The sequence below is a fragment of the Mauremys reevesii genome, linkage group 2 (assembly GCF_016161935.1).
Source record: "Mauremys reevesii isolate NIE-2019 linkage group 2, ASM1616193v1, whole genome shotgun sequence".
Classification (NCBI taxonomy): Eukaryota; Metazoa; Chordata; order Testudines; family Geoemydidae; genus Mauremys; species Mauremys reevesii.
The window spans coordinates 281,787,746-281,812,323 of record NC_052624.1 but is presented as its reverse complement, the minus strand read 5'-3'; the positions used below and the strand labels follow the sequence as shown (position 1 = coordinate 281,812,323).

The window sequence follows — 24,578 nt, the reverse complement described above, 5'->3', positions numbered from 1 at the left end:
GCAGGGGCCTTATGAAGACCTGCAGAATCAATGATGTGTCCCAAATATTCAACAGAAGGCTTGAAGAATTCACACTTGTCTTTGCGAACTCGTAGGCCATACTCTTCCAGTCTTTGTAGGGTAGCCTCTAAATTCTTTAAGTGATCCTCTTCATTTCTTCCAGTGACCAGGATATCATCCAGATAGCACTGAACTCCTGACAAGCCACACAAGATCTGGTCCATAGCCCTCTGGAACAGGGCGGGAGCAGATGTTATTCGAAGGGTAGACGACAGTATCGATAAAGCCCTTATGAGTCACAATAGTCAACCGCTCTTGGGACTTTTCATCGACGTGCATCTGTAAATATGCTTGACTCAGATCAATCTTACTGAACTTTTGTCCCCCAGCCAGGCCTGCGAAGAGGTCATCGATGCGGGGAAGCGGGTATTGCTCTGCACACAACACTGGGTTGACAGTGACTTTAAAATCACCGCAAATCCGGAGAGAGCCATCTTTCTTCACGATTGGAACGATAGGAGTGGCCCATGAGCTATGGGTAACTGGTATTAGGACTCCATTGGTGACCAGGTGCTCCAGGTCTGCTTCAACTTTTGGCCTGATGGCATATGGCACAGTTCGGGCTTTCAGATATTTTGGTGGACTGTCAGGTTTAATGTTCAATGTCACAGTGATTCCCTTCATACTTCCCAAATCATCTCCAAAAACAGCAGCATGTTTCCTTAGTATAGGGGTTAGACTGGTTTCTTCTTTAGTCATCCGGTGCACTTCTGCCCAGTTCAGTTGAATCTTCCCAAGCCAAGACCTACCCATTAAGGCTGGGTAGTTACCTCTCACCACAAACAGTGGCAATTTAGCCACCTGTCCATTGAGCTCCACCTTAACATCAATAGTGCCCAGCATAGGCACAGCTTCTCCCGTATACGTCTTCAGAACAGTTTTTGTTGCCTTAAGCGGAAGATGCTGTAGCTTTTCTTTATACACAGTCTCGGAGATCAGTGAGACGGCTGCACCGGTGTCCAGTTCCATGCGTATACGTTTGCCATCCAATAACGGGGTTACCCAGTATTCATGTGAGCCCATTGCCAAAGACAAAACATGCAGTGGCACTTCCTCTTGCGATGAGCTGTCACCTTGATCATCCTGGGTCTGCTCTAGGGTATGCAGGGTTCCTCTTTTTGTCGGCCAGACCACAGGCCTCTTTTTCTTTTGTTTACAGGCACACTCAATGTGTCCCTTTTTGCCACAGTGTCGACACACCAGGTCCTTACACCAGCATTCTGATGCCTGGTGACCCGGCTTACCACAGCGGTAACATTCTTGACTCTGCACAGTTTTGTGGGTTGGTTCTTGTGACACTTTTTGCACCCTAGGGGGTGCACTGATGTATTGTGCCTCCCTTGTAGCCAGTTCCATGGAGACAGCAATATCAACAGCCTTCTGTAAGGTAAGCTGAGCCTCTGTCAGTAGGCGCTTCCGTATAGCTTCACTGCAGAGGCCACACACTAACCTGTCACGCAGGGCATCATTTAACATCTCTTTAAATTCACAGTGTTCTGCTAGCTTTTTTTAAATGGCTACAAATTGTACAACTGTTTCATCTTCCTTTTGGTCTCTTTTGTGGAACCTATATCTTTCAGCAATTACCAGTGGTTTTGGGGAGAAATGAGACCCCAGGATTTCCACAATGTCACTGTAAGATTTAGTCTCAGGCTTAACAGGGTGTAGTAAGCTGCGTAGCAGAGAGTAGGTTTTAGCCCCTACAACAGTTAAGAATATTGGCACCTTCTTCGCTTCTGTAATGTCATTTGCAATACCAAAAAGCTCAAAACGCTCAGTATACACATGCCACTGCTCTGTATTCTCATCAAAAGGCTCCAGGGGCCTGGTCAGAGTAGCCACGATTTTTAGTTTCACTTTCACAGTCAGTGCAAACAAGCAGCTTTTTTGTTTGTTTGTTCTTTACCTTAACTTCTACTTCCTTCTGTTACTGGAGCAGCACCGGAGTCCCATCCTCGTCGCCAGTGTTGTATCCTTGGGGCAGCCGGTGTAGGAAGCAATCACTTGAGGCCAGAGAGCAGGCAGCTAACCAAAACCTTCATTTTATTTACATATATACAGAGAGCTCCTCAGCCGGTTGAAACTGGTTGAGCTAACCCATAATAATCTAACTCAGTTGCCATAGCAACAAAACCATGACAACCAAATACACAACAGTGCCAACCTGTTCCGCCAGTTCAGCCAGCCCCAGAGAGAGACAGCCGTATCGGAAGGGCGCTGAAGATCTCTGCCCTGAGGGCTGATGTTCGCAGGCCTGCTTTGGCTACCTGCAGCAAGCAGATAACTGCCAGGAGAAGGATCCCAGCCTATGCAAAGAACAGGGTGCTTGCTGCTTGGCCCGTGTACCTTTCAGTACTGAAGAAATCTGTATGTTAGATTCTGTTATTTTTCTTTGACCCCATGTGCTGTATTGCTGTAATGATAAGAGCATGTTTCGATTTATGAGGCATCTTAGTTAACCCACAGATTGTCGTCTTCTCAACAGAAGAATTTTTTTGTTTAGTCTGAGCAGCTTTACTACACTGTGGTGTCTTTCCTCCAAATCAGAGCAACTCTGGGTACTGGCATCCGCACCTGTCCCAATTTGCAGATTTGTGGTGTTCTCCACAGGTGGGAGTTCCGCTGTCGGAACAGACTGAACCTGCTCACTGTCCTTGCAATACAATGGAATTATTACGGGTACGGGTGTAATCAAAGTTTGGAGGGTTGCACTCAGGCCAGGCCCTTGTCTCCGGCTCTTTAACGGAGCCCTGACTCTGCTCTCCCTGGAGCCCCTCTCTGCCTGAACACAGGTTGCTCTTACAGGCCTAGCTCACTAGGTGGCATCTACCCTGTCTTTCCATCCAGACTCCAAGGAAGACTGGAGAACTGAGCGGGATTATGACATCACAGGTATCAAGGAGGCTGAACAGCTGTAATGTAAGAACGGCCACAGTGGGTCAGAGCAAAGGTCCATCTAGTATCCGGTCTTCCGACAGTGGCCAATGCCATGTGTTTCAGAGGGAATGAACAGAACAGGGAATCATCAAGTGATCCATCCCCTACTGTCCATTCCCATTTTCTGGCAAACAGAACCTAAGGACACTCAGAGCATGGTGTGGCAACTCTGCCCAGCTTGGCTAATAGCCATCGATGGACCTATCTTTCATGAAATGATCTAGTTCTTTTTTGAACCCTCTTATAGTCTTGGCCTTCCCAACATCCTCTGGCAAAGAGTTCCCTGGCTTGACTGTGCATTGTGTGAAGAAATACTGCCTTTTGTTTCTTTTCGACCTGCTGCCTATTCATTTCATGTGGTGACCCCTACTTCTTCTGTTCTGAGAAGGAGTAAATAACACTTCCTTATTTACTTTTTCCACACCGATCATGATTTTACAGACCTCTATCATATTCCCTGTAATTGTCTTTTCTAAGATGAAGAGTTCCGGTCTTATTAATCTCTCCTCCTATGCAAGCTGTTCCATACCCCTCCTCATTTTTGTTGTCCTTTTCTAAACCTTTTCCAATTCCAAGAGATCTTTTTTGAGATGGGGAGACCACATCTGCATGCACTATTCCTACCCTTTGTTTCCTATGGTTTAGCCAGTTACTGATCCATGAGAGGACCCTTCCTCTTCTCCCATGACAGCTTACTTTGCTTAAGAGCCTTTGCTGAGGGACCTTGTCAAAGGCTTTCTGAACATCCCAGTATGTCAATGCACTGCAAGGCCTTCAATGACTTTTAAACTTTCCTATGGGGACATCCGAGACACGGTCCAGTGAACTTGTGTTCAGGCCTAACAAGAACTCAGATGCAACCTGCTGTGAGAAACTTGTTTTAACAAGGATGCCTCTGTGCCAGCACAGGCCACAGGTCAAAATGTGTAACTTCAATCCCAATGGTATTGGAAGAGCCCAAAATAACCAATACAGGAATGTACTGACTATGACCCCTTACTTCAAATGCACTGTGACCTAGTGGATAGAGCACGAGCTAGAACTCAGAAGACTGAAGTGCTAGTCCTGACTCTGCTACTGTCTTGATGGGTGACCTTGGGCAAGTCACTGCTCTGCTCTGTGCCTCAGTTTCCCATCTCAAAAAGGGGGCTAATGCTACAGACCTCCTTTGCAAAGTGCTTTGAGATCTACTGATTGAAGATGTTAGATAAGAGGTAGGGCTCTTTATTATCTTATGATATAGGGTGCTTTTCTTAAAGCACCCACTGCTGGAGTCAAGTGATTTATTTGAGAATCTCTGCTCTTTATTTTATTTTATTTGTTAGCCAATTTTAATCCCCCGTGGTTGCAAAGAGAAGCTGGAGAACGTGAATTGAGTGCACCCTAGCGGCTCAGACACCGGAAGGCAACTGAAGAGTTCCCCAGATGAATGTTTTTTGAAGATCTCATTATTTGGAAGCCAATCTCATGATTTTGGTGGGACCCAGCTCAAGGGTTTGGAATGCTTGGGCTGCCAATACCATGAATGTTTTTGTGCCCTCGTAGCACTAGATAATCACTTCAGGGCTGCTTCTCACTTCAGGCTGGGAGATTCTGCCTCAGTCACAGGGGTTTTAGGAATTCCCACAAGTAGGGAAAAAATGTCCCTTGCCTAGGGGCTTGAGAGTCATAGAGCTCGGAAAAGACCCAGGGTTTTCCTGGGAAACCTGATGCCCTCTCTCCTGCCTTATTCTCAGCTCAGCAGCTCAGCCCCCTTGGGCGATTGCCCAATCCTATCTCCTGATCTATGTACAGCATTGACACCTCACAGGCTAGAGGGAGATTACAGGAGAGCAGCCTCATTGTGACCTAGAGACGACATCAGCACCTGCCTGATACCAGAGCAGCAACCTGCCCTCAGGTGTAGCCTGGGTACTTGGTGCTGCTTTGAGCGTATCTGTGATTCTTAGTGCCTGAGCCCGGCAAAATGAGATCACTCCTCCTCTTTCTCAACTCTGCCTCCTGCCTAAGGATCCTGCTGCTCTTTCTCGTGTATTATGCTGTGATCAGGCTTGCCAGATCTGAGGTAAGTGAGACTCCTTGAGAGATGGAAAGGCTGGATTGATGCCAGCTGAATGCAGGAACCAAACAGAAGTAGTTTTCAATCAGCAGGATCGGATCATCTCCACCCAAGAGTCCTCAAAGAGCTGGCTCAGGAGGTTATTGGCCCACGGACATTAATTTTTTAACCAATGTAGGATTCCTGAGGGAATTCCAGAAGGCTGGAAGTGTGCTAATGTTTTGTCAATATTCAAAAAGGTTCAGGATGTTGACCCAGCTTCTTATAGGCCACTTAGCCTGAAATCATGGACAAACTGATATGGGATTCAATCAATCAAGAATTAAAGGACAGGAATATATTCAAAGCAGGTTAAGAAGGTTTCATGGAAAATGGGCCACGTTAAACATAGCTGTGACAAACTTAGACTTTTGGAAGGTGTTGTTTTTCACAGATTCCAAGGCAAGATGGGCCCATTGTGATCTTCTAGTCTGACCCTCCTGGCTAGCACAGGCCAAAGAACTTCCCCACAATCATGCCTAGTGCATACCTTGAATTAAAATGTCCAATCTGGATTTAAAAAATTGCCAGTGATGGAGAATCAGTCCACCATGACCTTGGTAAATTGTTCCACTGGTTAATTCCTCTCACTGTTAAAAATGGACGCTTTCTGTCTAGTCTGAATGTGTCTAGTTTCAACTTCCAGCCATTGGACCATGTGAGACCTTTCTCTGCTAGATTGAAGAGCCCATTTGTCATTATTTCTTCCCCATGTAGGTATTTATAGACTTTTCCTTAAACCACCCTTAACCTCTTTAAGCAACATTGACTGACCTCCTAAAGTCTATCACTATAAGGCAGATTTTCTAATCCTTTAATCATTCTTATGGCTCTTCTCTGAACCCTCTGCAATTTATCAACATCCTTCCTGAATGTTAGACACCAGAACTGGACACAAAATTGCAGCAGTGGTTGCACCAGTGCCAAATACAGAGGTAAAATAACCTCTCTCCTCCAACTTGAGATTCCCCTGTTTAGGCATCCAGGAACCGCAGGACATTTGAATTAAAAATTAGCACTATACAATATCAATGAAGCACAGGTTAAAGGGATTGAGAACAGGCTAATGGCTAACTGACAGATCTCAAAAAGTAATTGTCAAAGGGCTCATTGAATGTGGGTGTTTCTAATGGGGCTTTGCAGGGATCAGTACTAGGTCTGATGCTATTCAATATTTTTCAATGACTTGGAAGTAAATACAAAATTGATGCTGATAAAAATGAGCTGATGACATGAAGATTGGCAGAATGGCAAATAACGATGAGGACAGGGCAGTCATGCAGAGAGTTCTGGAGAGTTTGTTTGGCAAATGGGGCCCATTGAAACAAAATGCATTTTCACACAGCCCAACACAGAGTTATACATCTGGGAACAAGGAGGGCCTATTCAGCTTTGGATTTACCGATCTTTAGCTTTGTATCATCTGCAAATCTGGCCACTTCACGGTTTCCCCCCTTTTCTAGATCATTTATGAAGATGTTGAAGAACTCTGGTCCCAGTACAGATCCTTGGGGGACCTTGCTATTTATCTCTCTTCATAAACTCACCATTTATTCCTACCTTTGGTTTCCTATCTTTAAACCAGTTAGTGGTCCATGTGAAGATCTTCCCTCTTATCCCATAAAAACTTACTTTGCTTAAGAACCTTTGATGAGGGATCTTGTTAAAGGCTTTCTGAAAGTTCAGGTACACTGTATCCACCAGATCGCCCTTGTCCACATGCTTCTTCACCCCTGTGACATTACGCCCCATATTCTTCATAGAAATATTGTTCTAGGAATATGGCATAACTAAGGTATGTTTTATGCAAGATGGGTCATGTGAGATATCCTTGGAAAGGTTCTGATTTACTGAATGGGATTATCCTATTTGGATGGATGTATCATTTCTGTATCTGAAGTTAGGAATATGGGCTCTGTATCAATTACAAAAGTGCTTGCACCAGGGGAATGCCCCCAAATAGTAGGCAATCAGCCTGGATGGGCCATTAGGAAGGACAATAGGACATGGAAGAGACTAATCTTCCTCCTTCCTGAGAAGTTTCCTGGGATGCTGCGTTGACACTGCAGGGTCATGTGATCATGTCACCTCATAGAATTATAGAATCCATAGAATCTCAGGGTTGGAAGGGACCTCAGGAGGTATCTAGTCCAAGCCCCTGCTCAAAGCAGGACTAATTCCCAACTAAATCATCCCAGCCAGGGCTTTGTCAAGCCTGCCCTTAAAAACCTCTAAGGAAGGAGATTCCACCACCTCCCTAGGGAACCCATTCCAGTGCTTCACCACCCTCCGAGTGAAAAAGTTGCTTCTAATATCCAACCTAAACCTTCCCCACTGCAACTTGAGACCATTACTCCTTCTTCTGTCATCTGCTACCACTCAGAACAGTCTAGATCCATCCTCTTGGGAACCCCCTTTCAGGTAGTTGAAAGCAGCTATCAAATCCCCCCTCATTCTTCTCTTCTGCAGACTAAACAATCCCAGTTCCCTCAGATGGACATCATTTTGGACTGGTGGTATTTTTCCACTAGGATGGAGGGGCGGGGGGGGGGGGTCAAACTGGGAGACAAAGGATTCCTGTCATAGCCAAATCCTATTGAAGGCTTGGAAGTGAGTTAATCTAGGTTCTTCTCCACCACCTCCCTGCCCCAAAAGGAAGCCTGCTGAAAACATCTGGAGAACTAAAGGAACTAAACTGTGGGGGAGGAGGGAAGGGGCCGAGGCCAGGCGAGAAAGATCTAGCCTGTGAAAGGAATACCTGGCTAGTTAAGCTGCAAGCAGTGCAGTTTACCTTCAAGAAACTTTGCAGCTCTCAGGCAAGTGGACTGAGCTCATGCCAAACTGTTCATAGAATCATAGAATTCAAGATCAGAAGGGACCATTATGATCATGTAGTCTGACCTCCTGCAAGATGCAGGCCACATAAGCCGATCCACCCACTCCTTAAGCAAGCGACCCCTGCCCCAAGCTTCGGAGGAAGGCGAAAAACCTCCAGGGCCACTGCCAATCTACCCTGGAGGAAAATTCCTTCCCGACCCCAAATATGGCGGTCAGCTGAACCCCGAGCATGCGGGCAAGACTCTCCAGCCATACCCTCTGGAAAAGGCTAACAATATCCTATCATTGACCCATTGTACTAATTACCAGTGTGGCAATTTAATTGACCTATTGACTAAGCCCGTTATCCTATCATACCATCTCCTCCATAAACTTATCTAGCTTAATCTTAAAGTCATGGAGGTCCTTCGCCCCCACTGTTTCCTTTGGTAGGCTGTTCCAGAATTGCACTCCTCTGATGGTTAGAAACCTTTGTCTAATTTCAAGCCTAAATTTCCTGACTGACAATTTATATCCATTTGTCCTCGTGTCCACATGAGCACTGAGCTGAAATAATTCCTCTCCTTCCCTGGTATTTATCCCTCTGATATATTTAAAGAGTGCAATCATATCTCCTCTTATCCTTCTTTTGGTTAAGGAAAACAAACCGAGCTCCTCAAGTCTCCTTTCATACGACAGTCTTTCCATTCCTCGGATCATTCTAGTGGCCCTTCTTTGTACCTGCTCCAGTTTGAATTCATCCTTCTTAAACATGGGAGACCAAAACTGCACACAGTACTCCAAATGAGGTCTTACCAATGCCTTATATAACGGGACTAGCACCTCCTTATCCCTACTAGAAATACCTCGCCTAATGCATCCCAAGACCGCATTAGCTTTTTTAACGGCCACATCACATTGCCTACTCATAGTCATCATACGATCAACCAGGACTCCTAGGTCCTTCTCCTCCTCCGTTACTTCCAACTGGTGCGTCCCCAGCTTATAACTAAAGTTCTTGTTAGTCATCCCTAAATGCATAACCTTACACTTCTCACTATTGAATTTCATCCTGTTACTAATACTCCAGTTTACAAGGTCATCCAAATCGCCCTGGAGGATATCCTGATCCTTTTTCTGTTGTTGTTGTTTTTTGGTGTAAAACAGCTGCCGTTTAAGGATGATCTAGGGGTTATATCAGCACTTGTTTGGGAGGATTTGCATAAGCCATTCATGGCTTCATCTCTCAGGAGTAGCATGGCCATCCCAAATGGCTGCAGAGAAAACCCGGATATCATGCATTCCCTAAATATGTATCTAGGAAACACTGTTGTCCAGATGTCGGATTTCTCCCCCAGGGTCTGAATTCCGTGCATGGTATCTGGGGTTAGTTGCATACTCTGCAATCCTAAAACCTGCAGAGTTTGATCATCTCTGCAGGAGAGAGAACGTTGCAGGCTCTCTCCTTCAATGCTTATAAACTCTGCAGGCTCCTGGTACCAGCAATCCCTGTTTCTCCAACCCCTGGAGTGTTGCAGTGACCCCTGTTATGGGTTGTGCTTTGTTCCCTATATTGGCTGCATCATAGGAAAGCACAATGCCTACCCATGATGCCTCAGAGTGCAATACTCTGCCAGAAGGAAAAATTTCCCTCTGGCCCCACATGGCAATCACCTCTGGCTCATTGTTCTCCCAGGTTTATTGAGGAGTTCTCTTCTAACCCTGCTGCTTTCTCTGTGTGTGGCAGGCTTCTCCGAGGAAGAGGAGGCCCAGAAAGACAAAAAAGAAAGCGAAAGGTAAGCAGCCCCTCACCCCACAGCTGCGGTGGCAGACTCAGGCCCCATGCAAAGCGGAGAAATAGGGTCTATTCCCCCACCTGCCTCCCCTCTTCCTGCGAAGGCACAGTCGTGCCCAGAGCCGTGCAGAGACACTGGCTGGGGCTCCGTTCACAGGCTGCCTCTGAAATCTGGGGCAATAGGCTGCTAGGAAGCAGAGGGTGCCCAAGCAGCTCAATGTCTCCTTTATGTCTCACTTCTGGCAGCTTTTGGACGCTGTGCAGAAGAGTTGGAGGAGGCTGGTGCATCCCCAGAGACGTGGTAAGCAATGTCCCCTCCATAAATCTGCAGTGGGTCAGTCCCCTCCTTTAGCGTCATGCAATTCATCCCCACCCAGGGGCAGTAGCCCGAGTAATCCCTCCCCTGCCCCGACCTATGTACCACGCAGGCAACTCTTCTCCTTTAGACTCCTGCAATTCATTCCCACCCTGCAGAAGTTGCCATCTCTAATCCACCCCCACGCCTCGTACAGTGGGTCATTCCCTTCTTCCAGCATCATACGGCTCCTTTAACCTGGGGCAGTGGGGGGGGGAGGGGTAGATTGTGTCAACGGGACTGGACCATCCTCTCCTCCCAAAAGCGGGAGAAAATGTTTTCTGGGAGCAGCCCCGTGCAGGTGAAGTGGAGAGGTCAGGAGGAAGGCTGGTCTTTCTGGTACGGTGAGTAGGGGATCCAGCTTCACTTGGGTAATGGCCCCTCCTCCAGTCCCCCAGCATAGGTTCCAAGTAGGATTTGAACTCTGGACCTTCAGCTCTGCAGCATAAAGCACCCCTTAGAGCTAAAGAAGTAGCTGCATAGTTGGTAGCTAGAGTAGGCTGTTATCCTATCTGTTGATTAGCTTCTGTGGGAGGGACATGACACACATGCAGCCAGCAGGATAGACGCTCACCTCCTCAGCACTAGACAGGGATCACCTAACCATCCAGCTAACCCCAAACCAGAACATCCAAGGCCCGGGCATTGCAGGGGAGGAGGCTGCCTCAGTGGAGAAGGGGACGGGGAGCCTTTCGGTGCCGCCCCTCTGGGTAAAAGAGGGCCTGAGGGCAGGGCCTGCACCCAGCTAGCTGCTCTCTCTGTTCCACAGCTGCCCTGTGCCCCTGGAGAAGCTCCCCTTGGCTCAGAGCCTCAGGCTCGTTGAGAGGAGGGTGCAGGACGTGGGCAGACACCTGGATGCAGTTCTGATACCGTAAGGCAACTGAGCGGGGGCACCAGACTGGGGGCTGGGTGGGAGGGGATAATGAATGTAGAGAGGAGGAAGCAGGGAAAACCAGACACTCCAGCATCCTAAAATAACAGGTGAGATACCAGTGAAAGTGAGGTGAGGGATTCTCAGAAATTAAATGCAGAGACTACAGTTGGGGTTGTGAGTAGAATCAAATCCTTCTGTACGGCAATATCTGCCAGCAGGCGACTGTCTAGAACCTGCCCGTGCTGTGTCTGAAAGAAAAAGCAATCCAATGACACGCTGTGATGGGGTGTCCACCCCACACAGCACTGGAAGGGGCTCAGGTGGCCAGGCAGGCCCATGAACTCCACAGGGTGCACCTGGAGGAAGAGCCAGGGAGCAGGGAATTGATTGCAAGCAGGCTCAGCTGGGCAGGAATAGGCGGGGCCGATAAAGCCAGGAAGCTGGCAAGAGACAGGGGCTGCGGATGGCAAAGGGCAGCCCCTCCCTGGGAAGAGGGGGGAGTGTTTGGAGCTGGTGCACCCAGAGCAAGGAGGGGAACCAGGAGTAGTTGGAAGCAGTCCAGGCTGGGAGAGGAAAGCCCAGAACTAGTGGGTTGAGGGTCCCTGGACTGGAGCCCGGTGTGAAGTGTGGGCCCAGGTTTCCCTACCAGCCACCGAGGGCATGGCCCAGACAGGCGGGCCAGTGAACAGGAGGACTGTCTGGGTCACTGTGGGAGTGACAGGCAATTGAAGGACTGTACCCTGGAAGAGGGGGAAACGCTGAGTGGCCTAGCCAAGAAGGGGACACTGCAGTTCCCGGAATGACAGAGAGATGATGTGACCACATGCGACAATTGGAAGGGGCCATTGACCTCGAGATCTAATCCCCAGAGTAGGCTCCAGACAAGCAGTGAGTGGGGCATCCTGTGATACACCCCAAACATGAGTCATCAGCTGGGTTCAAACCCAGGACTTTCAGGACCATAGCACAGTCTTCCACCACCAGAGAAACTCCATTAACTGGGAGCAATAGTAGGTTGTTAGCCTCTAGTGTCTCAGCCATTAGAAGAGGACAGTTTTCCAGTGGGTTAGAATGTAAGAACATAAGAACAGCCAGACTGGGTCAGACCAAAGGTTCATCTAGCCCAGTATCCTGTCTTCCAAAACGGGCCAATGCCAGTGCAGCAGAGGGAATGACCAGAAGAGGGAATGATCAAATGATCCGTCCGCTGTCGCCCATTCCCAGCTTCAGACAAACAGAGACTAGGGACACCATCCCTGCCCATCCTAGCTAATAGCCATTGATGAATTTATCTAGTTCCTTTTATAGTTTATAATCTTGGCCTTCACAACCTCCCTGGTGAGGGTTACACACACATGCTCACATCTTCCTCACCCAAAGCAATTGTTGTTAGCTAATCTTTCTGTTAAAATAACACTAGGTCCCCAATCATGCTCAAGGCCCCATTGTGCTAGGTGCTGTGCATGTGCGTGTGACGAAGGGGTTATCGTTCTAGATAAAATGAGTGCCGGCTCCCCTCTCAGTCCTTCGTTACCCAGCTGATGTCCTTGTGTCAGGCTGTGGTGTGCAAGGCATGCCTAGGCACTGCCCCATTGCACTACTGTTGGAAGGCTGTGCCCAAGTCCTGCCTTTGCTCAGCAGGGCCATGTCCCATCTGTCCCTGTCTGCTCTCTCCCACAGGCCGAGTGTGGCGACAGCCGCGATGAGCCAGTTCTCCTATTCCGCTATGGAATCCACCACCTCTGCCCTCTGGAGTCCCAGCTCCTTTTCCCTGAGAGAAGTCGCCATCATTCAGTCGGAGCCCCTCTGCCACACAGGGGAGATCATGCCCTTCGCGAGCTGGGAAGGATCCACTCATCCCATCCAAGCCCAGCCTCTCTCCAGGTCTCCTGCCCACAGCAGACAAGACCGGGGAGAGCAGATCATGGGTCTGGACCAGACGTCAGTCCATAGCTCAGACTTCAACAACCAGCAGAAGCATCTGCAGAGGCGACTGGGGGCTCCAGAAACCCCCATCCCGGGGGAGCCATTGCTGGGTGAGGGGGACACCAAGCAGCAATTGGAAGTAGACCCAGATCCGCCCAAATGTGGATTTCCAGCAAAGGTCCCGGAGCCCTTCAGATCCAACACCAGCCCTCAGCGTGCACAGGAGATCCAGGAGCCATGTGTCTGCCCCCGGGGACCCCTGCCCCAAAAGGCCCACAGGATCATGGCATCCCCTGATGCCATCCTGGCCAGGCTTGTGCCCACAGCGGTGGTCAAGCTGCAGGATCACGTGGCTCAGAAATGCTGGGAGATCCAAACGAAGGCCTTTCCTAAGATGGTGCGAGAGTCGCACAGAGATGCTCCCCTCCGGAGAGAGACTGCCCTGCCTGGGCCACTCCACCCCCCTAGGGAGCCAGGCAAGCACAGGACAGCGGCATTCCCAGCGATGGGACAACAACCTGCCCACCCCATCGAACTCCACATAAGGCATCAGCATCCGGTCATGCAGAGGGGGCTGCTCACCCTGGACCCAGAGCCCCCGGCAAAGCTGCCTCACGCGGTCCCAGCCAGGGGAGCCCGTGTGGAGTTCAGTGAGATGGAGACCGATTTCCTGCAGACGGGGAGGCGAAGCACAAGCTCCTCTTCTTCCACACGTCCTCCAACGCCAGTGGAAGATATCACCATGGAGACGGGCAGGAATGATGGTGCGGCAGGAAAGCAGACTAACCCACAGCGCTGCACTCTGCCAGCAGGGGTGGGTCTGACATCGCCACCTCCAGGAACCACAGTAGCAGAGAAGACACTCGCAGCGACACTCCAAATGTATAGGAGCGAGTTGAGAAAGCCCCTTACCAGTGTGAGCGGCACCAAAGGGACTGAAGAGAAGCTGGAGCTGCACATGGAGAGGAAGGTTCTCTTGGGAGAAGGCTCCTGCCTGCAGCCAGGGGCACAAGCAGGTGAGAGCAGGGCAGATCCTCCCAGGACCCAATGGCACCAGGTTGCCCCAGAGGCACCAGGCTCTGAGCAGCTAACAAGATCCACCCTTGACTCTCTCCTTGCTGGGCAGCCTGCACACGACCTGCAGATCAAGCAGCTGACGGAAATGTTGAGCAGCTCCCGCCCCTTGGCGGGCCAGGTCTCAGTTTGCCAGCAGTGCCGCAAGGCATATCCAGGAAAGAGGAAGGGTGAGAAAACTCCAAAGGAGACATCTGCTGAGCTGCATGGTGTCCGAGACATCGTGCATTCACATGGGTTCAATGGAACTGTGAATTCAAAGCTCTCCAGGGACCAGCCACCAATCAGAGTCTGCGAGAAGTGTGGTAAGCATCGACAAAAGAGACCAGCTGGCTCTGCAGGTGCTGACTTGCTGGGAAGATCCCATGGAATTCCACAGCGATGGACTCCAGGGGACTCCTCAGCATCATCCAACCACAATAAGATGCCAGTGCTGTGGCTCCTTCCAGCAGACAAGAGCAAGACGCAGGATGGAATGGGGAAATGGGCTCCCTGCAAGCAACCAAAGATGGTGTCCGTTGCAACGAGTACAACAGGGCTTTCGCAAGCTGGGGGGAAAGCAAGTGGGAGTCCTGACGGTTCTCCCTCAAAGTCAGCAAAGGCCTCCAGAGCTAGGACACCATCCCCTTCAAGGAGCAAAGTTCTCCAAAAGATGTTCATGTGCCTGAAGCAAACCTTCAGCAAGCTGCAACACAAAGTGAAGTCCCGAATGTCCAAGGACCCTCGTTCCAGAACACCTGACACTAAATTTACAAAGCCACCCTTTTGGAAGGCAAGGGCCTCCAAGGGTGTCCGGTTTCCATACTACTGAATCCCACCCTGCCAGCATGCCCACTAACAGCAGGGGCCCACAAATTCCAACCTCTCCCTATCATCCAGTGGGCCTGGTAAGCATGGGCTAAAGTGGCTGAGAAGAACGGCTTGTTGTCCTGGGACACAGAGACTGATGTATACGTGACTCCTCTTGGGATATGACATTTAAACCCAGATTCCAAGATGAAGGGGGGCCTGGGAGCTTGGATGAGATTGAGGGTGTGGCTAGCTCACTGGATTTATTACTTTACTTCATGCGGTTCAAGAATCAATCCTTCCTTCAAGAAGAGCTGATACTAAATTTACAAAGCCACCCTTTTGGAAGGCAAGGGCCTCTAAGTGTGTCCAGTAGTACTATTAGGGCCCTACCATCAATCAAACACAAACCGGCACTTTGACTCCTAAAACCCGGCCCCTTGACCCCTTAAACTCCGCCCACCTATCACCAGAAGTCCCACCCACAGGGTATTACTTCCAGGGTCAAGGAGGACACATTACCGGAAGCAAAGTATGTCATGTGACCCCTCTAAGAACTCCTCTCACTGCCCTCTACCAATCAGGAGAGGTTTCGCCCTCATAGGCCTACCCGGAGAGGGGATTTGACCAATCAGGGGTGTTCCAGGGTGGGGTGACCCATCCGGATGTGGCTCGTGTGACCCCTCTAAGAACTCCTCCCACTGCACTCTACCAATCGCGATGGGTTTCGGCCGCATAGGACCACCCTGAGAGCAGATTTGACCAATCGGTGGTGTTCTTGGACAGGGTGACCTGTCCAGATGAGGATCATGTGACCCTTCTAAGAACTCCTCCCAGCGCCCTCTGCCAATCAGAGCGCAACACTATCACCCCATAAGTCCCAGCACCGGGGCAGAAGGGGCCATCTTTTACCAAGGACGCGTGCTTTAGATATCGTGGAAGCATGGACTCCTTCACCACCCCTGGTGAGAACTTCAGATTTTGTGTTAGCCCCGAGGGCCTTTGGACTTGTGTGGAGAAAGCGCTACATGAGCGACAGTTCCCACGAGGGCCCTTTGACTCAGCCATTAATGGATATGTTGGAACCCGAAACCCAAACTCTCGTGAGGCACACCGATGAGTGTGATGGCCTCTCATTGTCCGCCCCTCTAGAGGTGGAAGGTGAACGCAGCTCAGGGGTGTCATCGGAGGACAAGGTGAACGGAAAAGACATTGCTCAGGTAAATGAATGATTAAGAAGTCACTGTTGATGATGGGGTGAAATGGGGTTAGGAACCGGGGGGTGGGATGGGTTGTGTATATTTAAAAACAAGGAGTGGGAGCTTACACTGTTTCTTTTCTGAAAATCTCTCCACAGCTTGACGATGCCTTTCTAGAGGACCCAGAGGCCCTGGACAGCATTGCATCAAGCAGCGAAGATGAACCGGGCTCTCCTTGTTTTTGCTCAATGCCGGTACAAATTGTTGAAGAGGACTCCAAGGAAGACGGCTATGAGGAGTTTAGGAGGCTTGGCATGGAACTAACTGAGCCAAGGCCACGTCGTGAGCGTAAAAAAGTCATGCGGACTATTGTACGTGTTGCTGTTTATGCTGTCCTTAATCAGTGCCTTAGGGAAAAGCTTTTTGAAGATTGTGAGGGCTGTGTCATAGATGCGCCAGCCCAACGGCACCATGACTGTGTGACTTGGACTTCAGTAGATCTAAACTTCAAGCTCCGGCGCCTGTGTGCTGAGTTCTGTTTGGAAAGCTTATTAAACACTGTTCTTGCCATAGGTTATGCTACGCAATGTCTGTGCCTACCCAAGAACATTTAGCGTAAGGGGTGACCTTGATAAATGCTGTGCAATTTAGTGCAGACCCTGGCCGTGTTTTAAAGAAAATGACCAAACCGGAAGATGCTTGTGTCACATTCTTGACTTGAACTGGGACCGTATAGAATATGATTGCAACCAAGGTCCTGTAGTGGCACCAAATCTTTTGTAAAGGGGGTCATATAAGGGGTCTAAGACCAGGTTATGGGTTGCTGGTTATGATTATGCTGTCTGTATGAATGTGTCATTTTGTAGTTGAAGTTATGAATATTGGCTCTATCCTGTCTGTATCTCAAACTTATGCTATGCTTCTGGGTGACATCCCAGACGAGTTGGTGTTAGCTCTGCCTAGCCTGCTTGATGGCCCATTAAGGACCATCAGCTACACAATTGACCCATTGAGAGAAGGCAGATGCACCTTGTAAGTCAGCAAAGTATGCAGGAACCTGCCCATGTGACTCCAGACTCCATTTTGCTTGTAATTTTCCACAGTAAGGACAAAGAGGTGTTCTTACACCTCAAAAAGACTATAAAAGGCTGATGCCTCATCTCCAGCTTGTCTTCAATCCTGCTTCTTACCTCTGAAGGGACTTTACTACAAACTGAAGCTCTGAACAAAGAACTGATGACCCGTCCCAGCTGGGGATGGACTCCAGAGACTTAATTTAAACCTGCAGTTTATTCTATCACTGTTCTAAGCCTGAAACAAGAACTTTGCCATTATTGTATGTACTCGAGAGGTCATCGAGTCCAGTCCCCTGCCCTCATGGCAGGACCAAATACTGTCTAGACCAGCCCTGATAGACATTTATCTAAGCTACTCTTAAATATCTCCAGAGATGGAGATTCCACAACCTCCCTCGGCAATCTATTCCAGTGTTTAACCACCCTGACAGTTAGGAACTTTTTCCTAATGTCCAGTCTAAACCTCCCTTGCTGCAGTTTATGCTCATTGCTTCTTGTTCTATCCTTAGAGGCGAAGGCGAACAAGTTTTCTCCCTCCTCCTTATGACACCCTTTCAGATACCTGAAAACTGCTATCATGACCCCTCTCAGTCTTCTCTTTTCCAAACTAAACAAACCCAATTCTTTCAGCCTTCCTTCATAGGTCATGTCCTCAAGACCTTTAATCATTCTTGTTGCTCTTCTCTGAACCCTCTCCAATTTCTCCACTCTTTCAGTACCTGTTTCCCCCCAGTTACAAGGTTTCATCCTGTGAGTTTATCGACGATGAAACCGCGTGTGTGTCTTGGAAGCACGCAAAAGACCGGTACTCTGTCTCTGGCAATACCAACGCCTTCATAGCCTGTTTCACCACCGCTTCTGCCCGCTTAGAACTATACAGCCTCCTAGAGAGGTTGCAAGAGTGGTGCCTGTACCATGACACTGACTTGGTGATATTTGTGAAAAGGGAGGGGGAGTGGAATCCCCCTCGGGGGGATTATTTAGGGGACCTCACGAGCGATTATTTCAATTAAAAATAATAATCTGTGTACTTTTTTCTGAATTGGTCTTTTTTTTAAAAAAAAAACAAACAAACACCAAACATCAATTGTCTTTAAACCCCTCACCTGGGGTGCTTTATTGGGTAACATGGCTGTGAAAATTATCACAAAATACATGTCTGTGCTTGTTGAAACATGTTTTGAGCAAGGCTAGGCATGCCCAAGGAATATCTCATCGGTAAAGGTCTATTTATAACCTTTTTCAAAAGCTCCTTTGGTTTTAGATTTCTCAAAGGGAGAGGCACGCGACCTTTACTGAAAATAGCTTGAAAGGCCTTGGATACCTCACCACTCGTCTTGTGTTTTTGACCTAAGGCCCAGGCATATTTGGATAGAATGTCTATCACTGTTAAGATGTACTTAAAACCGCTGTTGCATTTGGAGAACTGGTGCATATCCACCAAATTTGCCTGCCTTTGCACATCCACATCTGAACCAATGGTCTTGTTTCTTTTAAAATGTATTTGAGCCGGTTTGTGTAAAGTGCAAAAAAGAACAGGAGTACTTATGGCACCTTAGAGACTAACAAATGTATTTGAGCATAAGCTTTCATGGGCTACAGCCCACTTCATCGGATGCATGCAGTGGAAAATACAGTAGGAAGATATAGATATACACAGAGAACAAGAAACAATGGCTGTTACCATACACCCTATAAGGAGAGTGATCAGTTAAGGTGAGCTATTATCAGCAGGGGAGAAAAAGAACTGTTTGTAGTGGTAATGAAAATGGCCCATTTCCAGCAATTGACAAGAAGATGTGAGGAACTGTAGTGGGGGGAAAAATAAGCACGGGGAAAGAGTTTTACTTTGTGTAATGGCCCATCCACTCCCAGTCTTTATTCAAGCCTAATTTAATGGTGTCCAATTTGCAAATTAATTCCAATTCAGCAGTCTCTTGTTGGAATCTGTTTTTGAAGTTTTTTGTTGTAATATTGTAACTTTTAGGTCTGTAATCAAGTGGCCAGGGAGATTGAATTGTTCTCCGACTGGTTTTTGAACGTTATAATTCTTGATGTCTGATTAGTGTCCATTTATTCTTTTACGTAGAGACTGTCCGCTTTGGCCAAAGTACATGGCAGAGGGGCATTGCTGGCACATGATGGCATCTGTCACATTGGTAGATGTGCCTAGTGGCGTGGCTGATGTGATTAGGTCCTATGATGGTATCCCCTAAATAGATACGTGAACAGTGTTGGCAACAGGCTTTGTTGCAAGGAAAGGTTCCTCGGTTAGTGTTTTGTTGTGTGGTGTGTGGTTGCTGTAGGATTGGGGGCTGTCTGTAAGCGAGGACAGACCTGTCTACCAAGATCTGTGAGAGTGAAGGATCGTCCTTCAGGATAGGTTGTAGATCCTTGATGATGCGCTGGAGAGGTTTTAGTTGGAGGCAGTGGCGGATTAACAAATTTGCCACCCCTAGGCCCTCAAAAAATTGCCGCGCCCCCTCCCCACCCCACGCGCCAGCTCACCTCTGCTCCCCCGCGGCAAGACTGGGAGGGGGTGGGGAGAAGGGGAGTTGTGGCACGCTCGGGGGATGGTGGTGGTGGAGCGGAGATGAGCTGGGATGGGGAGCGGTTCCCGGGCCCCCCCAGGTTACTCCCCGCACCCGTGGATCCAACTCACCTCTGCTCCGCCTCCTCTGAATGTGCCGCTACTCCCTTCTCCCTGTCTCCCAGCACTTTAGCGTGGCAAGCCTGGGAGGGAGGTGGAAGGGGGGAAGCGTGGCGCGCCTGGGAGAGGAGGCGGGCCAGGGATTTGAGGAAGGGGCAGAGTTGGGGAGGGGGCTTGAGCAAATTTGCTGCCCTAGGCCTAAGCCTTGTTGGCCTAGGCGATAATGCGCCGCTGGTTGGGGGCTGAAGATGATGGCTAGTGGCATTCTGTTACTTTCTTTGTTGGGCCTGTCCTGTATTAGGTGACTCCTGCATACTCTTCTGGCTCTGTCAGTCTGTTTCTTCACTTCAGCAGGTGGGTACTGTAGTTGTAAGAATGGTTGATGGAGATGTTGTAGGTGTTTGTCTCTATCTGAGGGCTTGGAGCAAATGGGATTGTTTCGTAGACCTTGGCTGTAGACAATGGATCGAGTGGTGTGGTCTGGATGAAAGCTGGAGGCCTGTAGGTAAGTATAGCGGTCAGTAGGGTGATGTTTATGTGGCCATCGTTTAGGAGTGCTGTGGTGTTTAGGAAGTGGATCTCTTGTGTGGAATGGTCCAGGCTGAAATTGATGGTGGGGTGGAAATGTGTAAAGTGTAAGTGTCCCTGTCTGAAAGGCAAGCTGTTACCTGTCTTCTATTTAAAGTTTTGCTCTGCTTTCTGGCCACTTGAGAAAGAGGATTCACCCGCTGGCGCCCAACTTCCCCGGGGGTGTAATATATTTTCTTTAACAGAGCTGCCTGTGTAGAAATGACTGTTACTGGTACCGTCTTTTACTAACACAAATATGAAGGGGGACACATTCATATTGACACATTTAAATGAGAGGCCTTCATGCTCATTGGGGTGCCTCACGAGGGTTTGGGTTTCGGGTTCTGGCGTATCCATCAATGGCTGAGTCAAAGGGCCCTCATGGGAACTGTCACTCATGTAGCGCTTTCTCCACACAAGTCCAAAGGCCCTCGGGGCTAACACAAAGTCTGAAGTTCTCACCAGGCTGGTGAAGGAGTCCATGTTTCCACGATTTCTAAAGCACGCGTCCTTGGTAAAAGATGGCCTCTTCTGCTCCGATTGCTGGGTCTTATGGGGTGATGGTGATGCGCTCTGGTTGGCAGAGAGCGCTGGGAGGAGTTCTTAGAGGGGTCACACGACTCTCTTCTGGGCAAGTCACCCCGCTCTGGAACATCACCGATTGGTCAAATCTGCTCTCAGGGTGGTGCTGTGTGGCTGAATCCCATCGTGATTCGCAGAGGGCAGTGGAGGAGTTCTTAGAGGGGTCACACGAACCACTTCCGGATGGGTCACCATGCCCCGGAACACCCCTGATTGGTCAAATCCCCTCTCCAGGTAGGCCTATGGGGGCGAACCCCCTCCTGATTGGTAGAGGGCAGTGGGAGGAGTTCTTAGAGGGGTCACATGACACCCTTGGCTTCCGGTTATGTGTCCTCCTTGACCCCAGAAGTCATATTCCCCATGGGTGGGACTTCCAGTGACAGGTGGTCGGGGCTTAAGGGGTCAAGGGGCAGGGTTTAAGTGGCCAAGGAGAAGGGTTAGGATTTGATTGATGGTAGGTCCCTTATACTATTTCCGATTTCCATACTACTGAATCCCACCCTGCCAGCATGCCCATTAACAGAAGGGGCCCACTAATTCCACCATCTCCCTAGCAACCAGTGGGCCTTGTAAGCATGGGCCAAAGTGGCTGAGAACAAGTGCTTGTTGTCCTGGGACACAGAGACTGATGATAAGAGACTCTCCTTGGGGTATGACGTTTAACCCCAGATTCCAATATGAAAGCGGGGCCTGGGGCTTCAATGAGACTGATGGTGTGACTAGCCGGGAGTGTGAGGAACAGGCTGTGATCTGCCTTCACATCCCAGAGACGCTGGTTGTGGTGCCCCCGAGCCCACAGGGCGGGTCTCTTGTTCCCCTTAACCCTCTTCCATTTTTCCTTGTTTTCCTTACAGTTCCTGTTCAATAAATTGAATTTGGTTTGAACTTCATGTGTTGATCAGGGGTAGGGAAGCGGCCGGTGGAGAAAGAGAACCCCGGAGTGGGGCCATCCCCGAGCATGCAAGAATCTCCACTTTCATTTAAAAAATAGTAAATGTCTAGCCCGTCATGCTTCAAAATGGGACCCCCCAATGGTTCAAAATGTATAAGGCAAATCAAAAGAATCCCCCAGATAATTTTAAAATCTCATGATTCGGGAGGCCTGACTTGTTTGAATGTATTGGGTCGGCAGTACTTGCCGATATCTGCGGGGTATGGAAGCACTTATCTTTACAGCTAAGCAACTAATTCCAGGGGAATAATTTAAGCTGTGAACCCATCCCATTGCCTCTTCACAAATTCTCCCTAAAAAGCTTCCAGGGCACTCAAATTTATCCCTATTTCAAAAATAGTCGCGGGGGGAGTTCAATGAATAATTCTGCTTCAGGAATCAGTTTGCTTGTTAAAATGCACAGTGTGTGGATTGGACACTCAGGTCATATGACTTCACTTCTGTTCCCTGATCGGATGAGCAGAACTCCAAGAAATCTGATTGCTAGCGTGAATGTTTCTGAAATTCCTTCTTCAGAATTTATTTGCAGGGAATGTAATGTACTATCGAGGAGACAGTGTGTTCCAATGGGCAGAGCACTGGCTAGGCAGTCAGGAAACCTCAGTGCAGTCGCAGTTCTGCTATTGACCTGTTGCATGAGCCTGGATGAGTTGCTTATCTGTACCTCAGTTTCCTCATGTGTTTAATAGTCTACTAACCCGTGCTGCCCTTTGGAAGGTGCTTTCATAGATTCCAAGGCCGGAATGCTGCTGTATCACACAGGCCAGAAAACTTCCCCAAAATAATTCCTAGAGCAGCTCTTTTAGAAAAACATCCAGTCTTGATTTAAAAGTGGTCAGTGATGGAGAATCCACTACAATCATTGGTAAATTGTTCCAATGATTAATTACTCTCACCAATATAAATGTATGCTTATTTCACACAGGCTCTGTTCAAGATGGTTTTTCTCAGCCACAGTATCCCAGCAAAGTGGTGCCTGGCTCCCCCCTTGCTCAGGCTCTCTTCCAGGGGCCCAAAGGTGCTGGTGGTTTTGTTTTCTTAGGTGAAAGAATGTGGGGTTGTCTGCCCCTTTCTTTTCTAGCCCCTTGAGTCTTGGAAGCTGATTCTTCTAAAGCAGTGGTTGTCAACCAGGGGCACGGGGTCCACAACTCCTGTCAATATTTGCCTAGTTTTACAGCAGGCTACATAACAAGCACTAGCGAAATAAGTACAGGTTAACATTTCATACAGGCAAAAGGAGAAAGTCAGCAATTTGTCAGTAAGAGTGTGCTGTGACACATCTGTATTTTAGATCTGATTTTGTAAACTAGTAGTTTCTGAGTGAGGTGAAACTTGGGGGTACACAAGACAAATCAGACTCCTGAAAGGGGCACAGTAGACTGAAAAGGTTGAGAGCCACTGTTCTAAAGGATCCCCTCAAAGCCAAGTTTATCCAAGCAGTGAGGAAGGTGACCTGAAGTCTGGTGGTGAAGGCTCCGTGTGTAACCCACACACCTCCTGGGAGTGGTGTCCTGTCCCTTCTAGTGGCACCAAGACCACTTAATGAGACAGAGCTAAAATGAGTCTGTGCTGCAGCCTTTTAGCTCATGCAGTAGAGACTCATGCAGTAAGTTCCAGAGGCCCTAGTTTCAATCCCGCTCGCCACCAACAGGGGTCTGTCAATGTTACAAGTCGGGGCTCATCTGGGATTTCAACCGGGAAGTCTCTGAGCTCAGGATGTACTTCCTCAGCGAGGGGAAGTATGTAACCCACACACCTCCCGGGTGTGGTGTTCTGTCCTCTCTAGTGGCACCGAGACCATGTAGAGACAGTTAAATGACTCTGCTCTACAGCCCTAGCTAACTGCCAGTTGGCTCTCAGCTCATGCAGTAGAGGATTATGCACTAAGCTCCAGAAGTGCCAGGTTTGATCCCGCTTGCCAGCAACCCGGGTCTGTCAACATTATATGTGCTCTCCCTCTCCCTCCACTTGTGTTTGCTGAAATGTAAATTGCTCTGTTCATTACCATCTCCTTCCCCTGCTATCTTGATGACCTTGTTTGCTGCTTATATAAACCCCCATTCCTTTGTTTAGGACAGACCTCTTTAACAGCATTTGCCTAGGAGGGGCTGTCAGGTTTTCACAAGTACTGTCGTACAGGGGGAACTCATAACCCACCATGTAATGTTGCATCATGATCTTATTGACCAGAGAGTTGTTAGTTTTCAAATGGTACCTCCAGGGATTTCCCCAACACCTCCCCCCCCCAGTTTTGTGAACTAGTTACATGCCAAACCTGGAGGCTGAACTTTGCGACTTTGTCCTCACCCACAACTATTTCACATTTGTGGACAATATACCTTCAAGTCAGTGGCCCTGCTGTGGGGAGCCGCATGGCACCATAGTATGCGAAACATTTTTATGGCTGTTTTAGAACAACACTTCCTTAGCTCTCATCCCCTAACGCCCCTACTCTCCTTGAGCTACACTGATGATACCTTCATCATCTGAACCTATGGAAAAGAAGCCCTTGAGGAATTCCACCATGATTTCAACCATTTCCATCCCACCAGCAACCTCAGCCTAGACCAATCCACACAAGCTCTCCATTTCCTTGGCACTACTGTGCTAATAAGCAATGGTCACATAAACACCAGCCTATATCGGAAACCTACTGACCGCTATACTTACCTACATGCCTCCAGCTTCCATCCAGGACACACCACACGATCCATTGAGCTATCTTGATTATCACTACAAAAGTTTGGTTTTTTTCTCCTCCTGATAATAGCACATCTTAATTAATTAACCTCTTTGAGTTGCTTGGGCAACTCCCACCTTTTCA

At 48.7% G+C, this 24,578-nt stretch overlaps 1 protein-coding gene and 1 long non-coding RNA gene across 2 annotated transcripts; both read left to right on the top strand.

The window, feature by feature from the left end:
* The first annotated feature begins 4,892 nt into the window (after positions 1 to 4,892).
* Positions 4,893 to 9,964, top strand: LOC120398995. The gene is made up of 3 exons (XR_005594872.1): positions 4,893 to 5,062; positions 9,660 to 9,708; positions 9,954 to 9,964. It is a non-coding gene; the product is annotated as an uncharacterized LOC120398995 (long non-coding RNA).
* Positions 9,965 to 14,500: 4,536 nt separating this feature from the next.
* Positions 14,501 to 16,744, top strand: LOC120398813. Its single transcript, XM_039526482.1, has 2 exons — positions 14,501 to 15,945; positions 16,083 to 16,744. The coding sequence occupies exons 1-2, from the start codon at positions 15,754 to 15,756 to the stop codon at positions 16,536 to 16,538; spliced, it is 648 nt and encodes a 215-aa protein (XP_039382416.1). The 5' UTR covers positions 14,501 to 15,753; the 3' UTR covers positions 16,539 to 16,744.
* The last annotated feature ends 7,834 nt before the right edge of the window (positions 16,745 to 24,578 follow it).

What these genes read in the sequence shown, in the direction of transcription:
- LOC120398813 (XM_039526482.1), top strand. Translation starts at nt 15,754, where the DNA reads ATGAGCGACAGTTCCCACGAGGGCCCTTTGACTCAGCCATTAATGGAT. An exon ending in ACGGAAAAGACATTGCTCAG is followed by an intron (nt 15,946 to 16,082) that starts GTAAATGAATGA and finishes ATCTCTCCACAG; the next exon opens with CTTGACGATGCCTTTCTAGA.